Source organism: Selaginella moellendorffii, unplaced genomic scaffold (genome assembly GCF_000143415.4).
Source record: "Selaginella moellendorffii unplaced genomic scaffold, v1.0 SELMOscaffold_12, whole genome shotgun sequence".
Taxonomy (NCBI): domain Eukaryota; kingdom Viridiplantae; phylum Streptophyta; class Lycopodiopsida; order Selaginellales; family Selaginellaceae; genus Selaginella; species Selaginella moellendorffii.
In genome coordinates, this window is record NW_003314273.1 from 456,670 (window position 1) to 470,764 (window position 14,095).

A 14,095-nucleotide genomic window follows, 5' to 3' on the forward strand; every position below is an offset into this window, starting at 1 on the left:
AAGGCAAACCAAGTACGCGAACCTAAAGCGCCGGGACGTAGAGTTCCAAGCTGGGGAGAAGGTGTGGCTGAACACCAAGAACCTCAAGCTACCAAGTGGGATCAGCCGAAAGTTGACCCAAAGGTAAAAATGCATGTATTCCTGTAAATGAATTGATCTTGAGTTCCTTAAGCAGGTTCGCGGGGCCTTACGAGATTGAGGCACGAATCGGTAAAGTGGCTTACCGACTCCGACTTCCTCGAGAGATGGGGAAGATGCACCCAGTGTTCCACGTGAACTTACTCAAGCCGTACTTTGAGGATCCGCTTCGCAAGGACCAAGTAAGACCTTTACCTGAGGTTATCCGAGGGGAAGAGGAATACGAAGTCGAGGCCATCCTCAATGCGCGCAAGAGCAAGCGACAAGGACGTGAGGTGAGAGAGTTCCATGTGAAGTGGAAAGGATTTCCACACTGCGAAGCAACATGGGAACCGGAGGAGAACCTAGCGAACGCGCGAGATCTAGTGGAGGAATTTCTGCAAGGCAGAACTCTATGTATTTATGCAAAGTTCAATTAAAAATATCAATTTGCAAAGTTGAGCAAGTGGCATATGTTGGGACCCGAAGGCATGCCGAAGGTAAGCTAATTAGCATGGGTTAGCTAGGTCGACCAGGTGTAGGGAGCTACGCCCGACTCCCTGCGGGGATGTCGAATCCATAGGGAGCTACGCCCGACTCTCTGCGGGGATGTCAAAAGTGTGATACACCCCTGCCCGCAAGGACATAGAGAGAGAAGCTAGAGGCCCCAACCCTCATGAGCAAAGAAACCAAACCCGTCGATAAGGTTTAAATAGACTACTGTAAACAGGCAGTTAGAGTTGTTTACACGGTCACGCCCTTTTGAACGGAATAAGGAACATCGACAGAGTGGTGGGTTATGTGACTAGTCGACAGTAGCTACCCCATGACTAGAGATTTCAATATGCACACAAAGTGCCGAAGCCAGTCTGCCTATACTGGCCCAAACTCAAAGATCAATAGATGGACAATATCAAAGTTAGAGACAATGATATCTTAGAGACTTAATTATCAGTGACTAAATCTTACATTAGAACACAAAAGTATTCCAAGCAAGTTATTGTCCAATAAACCAGTAGTATAGTATAGGAACCACCAAGATCATTGTAACTGGTAAACAGAATACAGGATCCAACAAAATTCAATAGCTAGTATATCATCAAGAAAACTCAATGATGAAACTTAACTATCGAAGATGGTAGATAGAATGCTAAACAATTTGCGAAAGAGAACTCAAAGAATACAAAGTATCATTGATTGAGAAACACAATGCTCGCGAATGTATCACCCAAAGGAAATAACATCCCAACCTATCAGAACTAACTTGAGCAATAATCAACAGAATAGAATGAATGTGGCAAAACCAACAAACACTCATTCCTGCCAACTATCACAAAAGCCAATCCGAATAGATCCCAGCTAACAATACTAAGGAACTTAAATTGCCTAAGTAAGTGTCAGCAACATCCTACTGATGTTTCAAACCCAATAAACCAATCCAGAGCAAACCACAAAGAACATATGGTATTGCGAAAAGCCAAAAACTATCAAAGAGAACAACTAACCATCATGAAAGATCATCAATCATCCTATCAAGAAAGAGATGCATAATCATAGTTGAAGAAAGAATCTACCATCCCGAAGAATAGCAACTCAATTTATATCAACAATAATTAAGCAAAACTCTTTGACAAGGATAATCAACTATCCTAGATGATAGTCAATTATCACCAATGATTGCTAGATGCAAATATTAACTTCAATCTGGAAGCTAGAAGCCAAAATACCTTCCCTAACAACTTCTAACAAATGGAACAACGAGCATAAAACTCAAAGAACCAAAAGCTTGAAGAAGTCTATAGCTAAGTCTTGCCTAACAATGATCATAAGCTTTGCATAAACTAACTTCAATGCTAAAGAAGAAATCATGGTATAACTCACAATATCCTCCTCAACACATCCATAAGCTATACTACATAATGCAAAGCTAATGAAGAGCATGTTTGCATCAATTCAAAAGCCAAGCATAATGGAGCTATGCTCAACAAGTGATCATCTAATCGATCCTCCATGAATCCATCAATAGCAAAACATAACTCACTTCATAGCAAGCACAAGAAGAATCATCAATGATCGATATATCCCAACTGAAATCCAGCAAGGATTCAATCACTAACTCTTTCCTCTTATAAAGTTAGCATAGTCCATGACTAAATCACTTTTCAAGAAAAAGCTCAAAACTCAACCTCTACTAAACAATCTTGTCTAGAACACAACTAACTCAAACTTGCCACTCAATTCATTTGAACGTCAATACAGTTGCTAATTAGCAATTGTACAAATGCTAATAACACAAAGCTATAGCCAAATCATCAACACTATCTTCATCAAAACTAATGAAACTCGACATCAATCTTGCAGAGAGACATCTCATTTCACTAAAATCAACCAATTTCCTCCTATTAACAACTTCACATAGGTTCACCCCAACATAAATTCTCATGACCTATAATATGCTTAAGCCTCGAACATCTTTTTGTCCATTCTTTTGACATCCAACACCGACATCCGTAAAATGCAAATGGAACATCCAAGGCTTGATCACGAAGACCACATCTTCGGATATCCACATTGCACTAACACTCTTCTTCAACCACTTTCAAGATTCAATATGAAACTAAAACACTAATAAGAAAAATGACATGGAAAATCAAGCTCTAAGGAAATTTCCTCATCACTTAAAATAACAATGCCACTTCCACTAACACAAATGCTAGTAATGTCAATGCCTCAACTTCACACCTTCTCTATCCAACAATCTACTTCAAGTGTTAACGGATCAACTAATGAGCTATAGCAAATGAATGCTACAACCCTTTTTCCAACACCTTATTGTAAGGAACCAACTCACCGAGGGTCGTAGGCTAAAGGAACCCCGAAAGCATGACCAAAATGACAAAGAGTTCATCGGATGGGACCAAGTCGAGGATCGAGTCCAGGACCGACTCTAGAACCGAGTTCAAGATAGAGTCCGGAATCGAGTCCAAGACCGACTCGGGGACCGAGTTCGAGTCCGAGTTCGAGACCGAGTTCGAGACGGAGTCCGAGATCCGAAGTCGGATCCGAAATCGGGTCCGAGATCGAGCCAGAGACTAAGTCCAAATACTAATACGGGTCAAGGGGTGAAAGCCCAAAGCGTGTGTCTCCCAGGGGGGGGGGGGGGGCTGCAGGGGGTTCCAAAAGTATAGTAGGGATAGTGAGGTCCAGGAACCAGTTTAGAAGGGACTCTCCAGTGGGGCTCCCAAACTGACTTGAGGTTGGGACTAGGACCGAGGGGCCTTGGGTGGGAGTGAGCATGGACTTGGTTGGTGCCGGAGGGGCCATCCAAGGAAGTGCTCAAGAGCAGCTCCCACTCCCGAAAGGGAAACCGATTGCAATGCTCCCGGCTCATGTGGAGTGGTGCCCCACTTGAGTACCATGTGGCTCATTGGTCCTTGCCCTTCCTAGGGGCTTGGGCCTTCCTTCGGGATGGAAGTGGGGGGGTAAAGGTACCCATACCGGGCCGCTAGGCCACGGTGTTTCGCCCCGGCGTCCCAAAGCAAATGTTGCACTCAAGACTTGGGATTTAGAGGGTCCCATGATCAAGTCTTGTGGTACCAGAGGATGTTAGGAACCTGGAAGCTTGGTGTGCTTGGCTGTTTGTGCTTGCGGGGAGTGTAGCCGAACCTTAAGTCCAGTCTAACCCGGGGAGGGGGATTGGGAGTGATTTGGGAATCCGTGGATGAATGGCTAACACTCCGTTGCTCGTGCAGTGAATAGCTGAAACCAAGTAGGAGCTGGTACCATAGGCGAGAACCTTGGCAAGGGAACTTAGCAAAAGCCAAGACAGTGTTGGACGGATAGATGAGGTAAGCTGGCAAATTGGAAGGGAAAAATTTGTGGCTTACACTTATGGGCAAATCCTCAAGGAACCAAGGAACCAACTTAAGCTTAGCATAATGGACCACCATCGAGAATCCAGTCAAAGCTACTACAATGCTACTTCGTGCAAGTAGACTAGCTTCACCATCAACCACTTTGGGGTTGATCATCATTTAACCAAGCAACTTCGTAAACACATCGCTCATTATCACATGGATATGATATAAGTATCACAATGATTTGATCATAAATTGAGTAACATAATGAGCAATGCCAATGTCATTACTACAAAAGTTTATGTGAGTATCAAGTGTCAACTCGATTCGACAAAATGTAACATAAATGCCACACTCCACTGATAGCGATTTACAACACCTAAGACCACTAACTTTTGTTCACAACACAGACAAGCTCATGCCACTCTCTTTCCGACCAAACTCAAAACTAATCCAACACCAAGCTACTCAAGGAGCAATAGCAAGGTTCCCCAAAAAAGAATTGAGCATTGCAACCCAAGTCTTCTAATAGTAAGCCTAGACAAAATGGTTTACCACTTCATTGCTATCCATCCCATGACTCACCATTTACAAGACCATCATTTCCAACATGCATCAAGGTAGGGGCTCTTGATTGCATGATGTGAACACGGGCAATGGGTCACACCTCATTGCGAATCATCTCTTCAAGAAGAGAACATGATTTACGTGTTTGATCCTTCGTCCTTAATGACTCTCCTTTCGGTCTCATCTTTGACTACACCTCAAGCTTGCTTTCACACTGCCTTCAGTCCAATCCAAGAGAAGTTTATGAGAGAACACGGCAATGACTACTTGAACCAATAGACTAATCCCTACAGTCTTGATTGATCCACTTGTAACCATGCCTAAGAAGGATCCATTAGTGCCATGCTAAACAACTACGGATTAGCATATTTTCCACTCATAGCAAACCTAGGGAAGGTTTGCTTTTACCCACGGTACATGGAACAACTCATAGAACCATTGGAACAACCCATGGAACGACCGATAGGCTAACATTAATCCTGCCAACTCAAAACGTAACCTTGAGTTGCTAATATGCCTCACACACGAGCCCAAGCATAAACTCGTGCTAACGGAGCATCTCAAATCCATCCTATGAGCCCAAGAGCAAGCTCACATTATTAGGTACAAAAGATAACCAAAACCATACCCAAGGAACGAATGTGAACCCTTTGCACCAAACGTGTACCCACTCGGATCATCGTTTTCATCTCTGCGTATGCAACAAGACTAGTTGCCCAATCTCATTGAATAGTACTCGTTGAGATTCATCCTCTGATACCAAATGTAGCGCACGTGATTTTGACCCTTTATCCTATGGTGATTTACCATAGGATAACACCACGAAGCGGAACCTAAACCCTCTTTGTGCCACGTGACAGATGCCACATGTCACATGCCACGTGTCCATAGGAACCCGAGGTTCAGCGCCTTGGGGAAGGAATGGTGCCAAACTCCCAAGCGTGGAGCCAAGGAATGATGGAACCGAACCACGGAGCAACTCCTGAGCATAAAGCCCAAGGAGCCCCCCCCCTTCAGGAACACACGCTTTGGGCTTTCACCCCAAGCCTCCCTTAGTATTAGGAGTTAGTCTCTAGGACAAACTTGAAATTTACTAAATATGGAATGTCCCTAGATTGTGAATTTGGACATGGGACAAACACCATTGTGTTCAAACCGATCTCTACATTCCGTAGATATGCCAAATGAGCAAATCTGGACACTTTCCATAAATAGCATTTGGGACCGAAATGAGACTAACACAAAGGGCATGATAGTGAAGGTGTTTAGCAGACACGGTAAGCTATCATCTAGCGATATTGAGGGACCAATCTCAATATCGCGGGGGTTCCCAAAACTAGCAAGTGAAAATCAACGAATGAGTTTCTCTAACCAGGTCAAGTATGCTTGACAAATAGCATGTAGGAATTCCGTCCTTATGCCCATCTGGTCAAGTGCACATGCGAAGACCAGTTTCTCAACTAGCTTAGGCAGAGACTGATAACGGGCCTAGCAATACCGACCTCATACCATCGTAGCAGTAAGGTAAGAGTGTCCGTAAGGACTAGACGACAGGTAACTTTCGATACCCGAAGTCACATTCGCGACAACAACTATGGATGGAAAGGGATTAGATAGAGACTGAAAAAGGGATATTAAAGAAGGGTGTTTTCTATGTCTTTAGGCATCCTAAGGATGCTAAAATGTGGTCATAAGATGACCACTCATTGACAGATGGCCCAATCTTTGGGAGACAACATTGTGGTATAGGTGGTCCTAGGCTACCAATTAAATAAAGATGAATGGATATAGCCTTAGTATAATAGGATGATATGTTATTGGTATCTTTAGGTGTTTATCGTGGGATTGGACATTTGGAGCATTTGGACCAAGTGCAAAAGTTGAGTGGCATACAAGTCATTCATAAGGCTAGCAAGTCCTTAAGATGGGAATAAAATTTATAAAAATGGTGAGTGAAACTCCTCCAAATGGTCAAATGTATGGTTAAATGATTTAGTTGCTTACGTAAGGAGGATGTTCTAAATATTACTTTCTATAACCCATTTAATTTATATGAATTTTTTATGATGCTGTATAGATTGAATAATTCTTTAGAGACTTTTTGGATGATATTATTTACAATATGTTAAAGGTGACTATTAATTTCATTGATAATATCTTGATCCACTTTAAGGGGACATAGGAGGAACACATTTGTGATGTTTGTAAAACATTGGGATCAGCTATAGGAAGTTAATTTGACATTGATACGGTTAAAATGCATATATCTTGAGTATTATATTTTTCATGAAAATTTACAAATTGATTCTGACAAACTTGTGGATATTATGAAGTTCTCTACTCCAAAGTGCGTGAACAATATGCAACACTTTCATAGCAAGGTGTAATATCTTTTTCATGTTATTGTCTTTTTTATCATTGCAAGCATTAATGAAGTTGTTCATACTATTTTTCATCTAATTTGGGATTGTGAATAGACATTCATAGATCTTAAAGATGTGTTGACAATTTTTCTAGTTTTTGAGTATTTTAACTACACTCAACCTTTTGTAAATGCTTTTGACATTATCTCAAAGGTGTGTTGTTGCAAAAGAGTATGATTGTGTTTGGTTAATATAATTCTATTGTGTATATTAGTCATATGTTGCAACTAATGGAGGTGAACTACTCCATGAAAACAAAACTTTCAAAAAGATTTATGCGTATTTGCATAGTTTTTAGACATTGTTAAAAGGTGATTAAATTGCAATCTTTTCATTATTAAAGTGGAAGAATTTTGCTAGTGTAATGCATGTGATCATGGGATGAAATTTGGATATATTGTTATTGTGGATTCTTGGAACTTTCAGGAATAAATAAGGATAAAATAGCCACTAAAGGTTCTCTCATCCTTTTCCAGTTGGTTTAAGGGGAGAAAGATAGTGTGGTATCAAAGCAAATGGCACGGGTTCAAATCTTATTAATTAGTGGTTACTTAAAAATATAATATACCCTTAAGCAACATATATTCCTATTCCTAAATTTGAAATCGTACGTATTGGGCATCCATGCGTACATCCTTCCTCTTAGTAGAGTATCCACGAACGAAGGTATCCACTGTGGGACTGCGGTATGAATGGATGACTAGTTGCCTTACATGGAATGGCTGGTTTACACAATGAAAGGATTGGTAAATTCAATATGGAAATAGAAGTGTTGCTAATTCAATATGGAAATAGCATGATCTAACATTGCTAATAAAGTTGAGTTTACTTTTACGATTGCTATAAGTTGATAATATTAGGACCTGGGATTAATATTTGATGACCATTCTTGCACTACTTGGAGCAAAGTTTGTTAAACACTTCTGCCACATATAAATGAGATAATAGTAATGTTATGTGGAGTATAAAGTTGTCACGAATGTGACTTTGGGTATCGAAAGTTACTTGTCGGCTAATCCTTACGGACACAATTTCCTTACTACCACGATAGCAGGAGGTCAGTATTGTTGGACCCGTTATCAGTTCCCACTTGGGCTAGTTGAGTATGATCAGCAAAAAACACATAGGGGTTCCTACTTTATATTTATCCAATCTAAGTGCATGGTTATTGACCAATTTTGGCCTAGTTTGAGAAACTTGTGTCATTGGCTTGTACTTGCTAGTATTAAGAACCTACAAAATATTGAGCTTGGTCCCTCAATATTGCTAGATGATAGCTTATCATGTCTGCCAAACACCCTTGCTATCATACCTTTTGTGTTAGTCTCATTTTGGTCTCAAATGCTATTTATAGAAAGTGTCTAAATTTACTTATTTGGCATATCTACGGAATGTAAAGATTCTCATGAACACAATGATATTCGTCTCGTATCCAAATTTGCAATCTAAAAACATTCCATATTTAGTAAATTTCAAGCTTGTTCTATAGACTAACTTTTGGTACTAAGGGAGGCTTGGGGTGAAAGCCCAAAGCATGTGTTCCTCAAAGGGGGGGAGGGAGGTTATGGGGAGTTCTAAATGTATAGTAGGGATAATGGGTAGGTTGTACATAGCCGATCAACCTGAGGCATAGTTTAACTCTTACTTACATGCTTGTTTTTGTTTTGCATTTGGCTTAGGTCTAATCCCAAGTTCCACACCATATTAGCTGGTGAAGTACCCATGTCTTTATGTTAGGCCACCGGTATTCCAAAATAGCACTAGACTTCGTTTGGCTCCGTTTTGCATGCTAATCCTGTCATTAGGATGTTGGTTGCTCTATGACTGTTTCAAGTCACTCTAGGCTCCTGTCCCTTCACTCCTTTGGCTATATGCTTGGGAGTTGCTTTGTGGTCCAGTTCCGTCACTTAGCTCCATGCTTGGTAGTTTGGGATTTGTTCCTTCGTTTAGTGGCCCAAGGCCTTGAACCTCAGGTTCCACACCACTGTCCTTTGGACACGTGGCATGTGACACATGGCATATGACACATGGCACATGGAGGGTTTAGGTTCCGCTTCATAGTGTTATCTTATGGTAAATCACCATAGGATAGGAGGTAAAAACCAAGTGCACTACAAAAGTGGATGATTGGTATTTGTTTATTTTCCCAATTTTATAGTGTATAATTTACCTAATAGGCTCTTTGCTTAGTAGAAAGGGTTGTATCAAGTGTTGTGGCAAGTTAGATTCCAAATTTATGATCATCACCAATTTATGTCATCATTGTGGTGAACTTGGATAACTAAGGATATATCACATTTTCACAAGTGTTTATCATCCTCAGATGAATGATTTGGTGAAATAGCTGATTGGACCTTTAAAAGGATAATCACAATGTATAAGAATTTTTAATATTGAGATTAGGATTGTTATTTTTCATGTCTTCAATATGTGTATATCATAGGGGTATAGGGTGTTTTACCATATAAAGTATTATATATGGTCATGATCTAACATTACCAATAGAGTTGAGTTTACTTTTACAATTGCTATGAGTTGCTAGGACCTGGGATTAATATTTGATTACCATTTTTGCACTACTGTAAACTTTTGAATCTGGACTTTTCGGGAGGTCACCACCCAACTCAATATTATTCAAACCCAAGGACACTTAACCCCAAATATCCCAAGACCCTTAATTGATTGGAAAAGGGGGTGCACTCTTTTTCATGGGCCTTTTCTTTTTATATTTGAACCCCTATGGATCATCTCTCATGTCGTTCTTTTTGGTTATTTATAACTACTTGGAGCGAAGTTTGTTAAACATTTCTAGTGCATATAAATGAGACAATAGCAATGTTATAATTCTCATTATTATCCATATCTAGAGTATAAAGTGGATGATTGGTATTTGTTTATTTTTCCAAATTTATAGTATATAATTTACCTAAAGGGCTCTTTGCTTAGTAGAAAGGATTGTATCAAGTGTTATGGCAAGTTAGATTCCAAATTTATGATCATCACCAATTTATGTCATCATTGTGGTGAACTTGGATATTATAAAACTGATTATTCACAATTGAAGAATAAGTAATAAAGAAAAAAGAATAGTTAATCTTTTATTAGCATTAAGTTGAATATTAAAAATTTGCAAAATTTGCAAAGTAAAGATGACAAAAAAGACTATTCTGATTAAAGGAAGAAACTTTTAATCACTATTTGATAACTCAACTATATGTAGAATAATTAAAGGAACCTCAAGAGAAGGCATAACATAGTTTATGCAAGGTTAAACATCTTTGTCTTTGTTATTTAGTGCTGGGTCATAATAGTGTATTATTTGAAGTTGTTGAAGTTGGGAAGCTAGACAACTTGCATCCCTCATAAAGCATTGTTTGTAATACATAGAAATACTGTTCTTCTTTATTCAAAATTCAAGATTGCTTCTTTAGTGGGATATGGCTGAAATCAAATATCTTCTTGAGACTGAAAATAAGTTTCTCTGCATCTTGATCTCCATCTGATGACGATTCTTCCACCATATAAGCAACAACATCATCCCTAATATTGTCCTTGAACTCCACATGCTCTCCATCACTAAAAACAGCTTCTCCTCCTTCCTCTGAACCACCTGAGCTTGACGATGAACTCAGAATGGACTCATAGGATGTTGTATCTAAAAAAGAACAAATAAAAAGTTTTGTGTCTGCTAAATTCAATGTCATACAACAGTTTCAAAAAGCAAATTGGTGGCAGAAGTATGTGTGCTTGGTAACAAGATGCAGCTCAACAGCAAACATGACCAAAATTTACTTGCATTTTCCTACATGACGTAAAGCATAAGCTTTAAGGAGAATGATAGAGAGCACTTACCTTGTGAATTCAATGCTCTTGAAGTTTTGTCATGTCAGGAAGTTTCCATGTTAAGAATGGCACATCTAGGGTAAGCATCTAAACATTCACCAACAAAGAAAGCACATAAAGACTGTACTTACTATAGCTACCATCTCGTTTCTTTGTTTTCTTCTGGAAAGTTTACTGAGGTCAGATGGTATCCGGTAGCTGGTTTGATCAGCACTCTCAAGCTGGAAGCATTAGAAACCTGCTCCAGGGACTTGTTCCAGACTCAAGTCTAGATATTGAGAGATGAGAATGTGTAAATGGGATGCAGCCTGTAAGCTGGTTCAGCGTGCCTGAGTTTCAAGAGCCAGGGCGCTGCCTAAGTCACTGCCGAGAAATGTAAACGAACGCATTAAAGTGAAATACATTTAGTAAGGGTTAGGGCATTAAAGGCATTTTGCAAAGGGCAAGCTATGGCGCGAACAGAGCAGGAGCGCAGTGGATGCGTCACAGGTTTGTGGTCTCTCTTTCGACCAAAAAAGGCGCACAAGGGCGACAACAAGGTCCACCCGGAAGCCATGGACGCGGCGGCCTCGAAGCTGAAGGTCCAAGATCGTGTCTGTGAGGCCGTCTCGGGAGAAGCCATGGACGCCGCCGCCTTGAAGTTGAAGGAACTCAGGCGCGAGGTGAAAATCGTCTTAGAAGCGATACGACAGGAGCGAGGGCACAAGGAGCCGATCAAGCCGATCAAGCCGGAACAAGAGAAGGAGGACGAAGAGGAGAATCAAGAGAAGAAAGCGGAGCAGCTGAAGGAAGAGAAGAAAGCCGAGCAGGTGAACGAGGAGGAGAAAGAAGCCGATCAGATGAAGCCGATGAAGCTGGAAGAAGAGGAGGAAAAGGAAGCCGAGAAGCAGCTGAAGGAGGAGGAGCAAGAGAAGAAAGCTGAGCAGCTGAGCGAGGAGGAGCAGGAGAAAGAAGCCCATGAGACGAAGGAACTCAGGCGCGAGGTGAAACAGGAGCAAGGTCACAAGGAGCAGCCGCAGCTGGAACGAGAGGAGAAGAATCAGCCGAATCAGCCGATCAAGCTGATCAAGCCGATGAAGCAAGAGCAGGAACAGGAGGAGGAGCAGCGGATGAAGCCGATGAAGCAGCAGCTGGAACAAGAGGAGGAGCAGATGATCAAGCCGATCAAGCAGCAGCTGGAACAAGAGGAGGAGCAGATGATCAAGCCGATCAAGCAGCCTCTGGAACGGGAAGACGATCAAGAGAAGATGAAGCAGCAGGAGAATGACAAGCCCAAGCAGGAGGAGCAGCGACCCAAGCCAATTCTACTGCCAGCCGGGGGTCGTCGTCCAGGTATGGTTCCTTTTGCTTCTCGCATTCTTCTTCTACTGTGACTCACGATGGCCTTCTGGACTTGCAGGTTCCAGGCCGAAGATGGTTCGCTTCTCTTCCTCAGCGGAGGACATTCTTCCCGACAGCACCCGACGGCGGAGTGAAACCCATCTCAGCGATGGCCGACGGGGCTATGTTGAGTTCGCGTATCTCGAAGCTTTCCACAAGGCAAACCGGTGGCTAAACCAGAGGGGAAAAACCGAGAAGAAGATCTGCAGCTTGGAAGAGGAAAAGCGCGAGGAAACAGAAGAGGAGAAGCACGAGGAAAAGTCTTGGAGTGTTAGCGCGCTCCGGATTCTGATCAGACTCACCGAGCAGCTTTACGAGGAGCTCAACGGCAAATCCAGCGACCGAGAGAGGATCAAGCGAGCGCGGAAGATGATGAGGCTCCAGAAAATGCTGGATAGGATCCCGAGTGAGAGGAAACCGTGGAAGAAGCTTCAGTCCGGCGAGGTGGTCTTCGTGAAGGAGGCAAAAGAACTATATGATCGTGTGGGGAGAGATTTTGTTGCCGAATTCAAGAGGAGACAGGTAAGTTTGATATACCTTCCAGATTCCAGATGGCCGTTTGCTAATAACTTCCGTGTTTGTTGTAGAGAGCTGAAGTGAACGATGAGTGTTTGTTTTGTCGGAACCATGATGGCGAGAAGATGATCGGCCGGGCTGGAGCGAACTCTAAGACGACTAGACCCTGGGTTTACCTGAGAAGAGAACACGAGCAAACTGTTCTAAGCACGTCGAAGAAACGAGAAATGAAGTTGGCTCCGAGCTCGAGAAGTTGGCTGCAAGGATTGGTCAACTGGAGGCCAGTGCTCGGACTCTAGCATCGGAGAAGCCAACTCTCAAGAGTCAAATCCAGAAGTTGGATCTCCAAGCAAGTTGAGCAGCACAGGAGGAGGCCACTAAAGCTATAGACCAGTTAAGTCGAGAGAAGATCGACCTTCTCGAGGACTCGACTCCAAAGATTTGGAACTGTCCAAGACGTGAAAGTAGTGCGTGACAACCGTGTCTCAGGGCTCCAGGCGGAGAAGTCCATCACACTTCAGGCGTCTAAACAGGCCAGCGACCAGCCTCCACACTCTTCTAAGTCAAGAGAAGATCAATGGATCAAGTTTGACTACACTCTACAGTGTCTGGAGCAAGGAGGGATCTATCTTATCAGCTTTCCAGTCGACGGAGATGAGACAGGAGATACTGCTGCGGTATAATGTTCACAGCTTGAGGGAATAGTAGCAAGGGAACGACTGCAACGAGATGGTGATAGCGAGAATATGATATAGCTGAAGCTGCTCGTGACGGTGGGGGTATTCGGATTCACAGAGAGGGCTGCAGAGACTATAAGACAGACTACACTCGACGTTCTCTGTCATCCGGTAGAGCTCTCTAGTTGACGGAGACTTTGAAAACGGGTCAGGGCTGTCCAGGAATGCTCGTACAGCTGCTCGGATGAAAGTATCAGCAAAGAACTCAGTGTCAGATTGCTTCAAGGGAAATCAAATCCAAAAGTTGGAGCGGGAAAACTCGGAGCTGTGGCCAAATATCCAAGCAAGTCGAGCACCACAGTAGCAGGTCACTAAAGCGTCAAGTCTGAGCTAAAGACCAGTCTCCACACTCTAAGTCGAGGGAAGATCAACGACTGGAATTGAAAGTTTCGGAAGATGGTGGCCGAGATGGAGAGTCCAAAGCGGCGGTTGACGAGGCTCCAGGCGGAGCAGTCGGCTGGAAGTGCAGCAGAGTCCATCAAACTTCGGCATCTAAACAGGCTAGCCCGCCTCCACACTCTTCTAAGTCAAGAGAAGATCAATGGATCAAGTTGGGCTACACTCTACAGTGTCTGGAGCAAGGAGGGATCTATCTTATCGGCTTTCCAGTGGACGGAGATGATTCAGGAGCGCCTGCTGCGGTAAGGCTGTCCAT

General features: G+C 42.4%; 1 protein-coding gene and 1 long non-coding RNA gene across 2 annotated transcripts; both read left to right on the top strand.

Moving 5' to 3' along the window:
* Positions 1-11,921: 11,921 nt before the first annotated feature.
* Positions 11,922-12,585, top strand: LOC9660262 (involucrin). Its single transcript, XM_024674441.1, has 3 exons — positions 11,922-12,139; positions 12,207-12,346; positions 12,484-12,585. Exons 1-3 carry the CDS (start codon positions 11,926-11,928, stop codon positions 12,583-12,585), a joined length of 456 nt encoding a protein of 151 aa, XP_024530209.1. The 5' UTR covers positions 11,922-11,925.
* A 92-nt stretch (positions 12,586-12,677) lies between these two features.
* On the top strand, positions 12,678-12,913 carry LOC112346158. Its single transcript, XR_002992317.1, has 2 exons — positions 12,678-12,709; positions 12,775-12,913. It is a non-coding gene; the product is annotated as an uncharacterized LOC112346158 (long non-coding RNA).
* Positions 12,914-14,095: the final 1,182 nt, after the last annotated feature.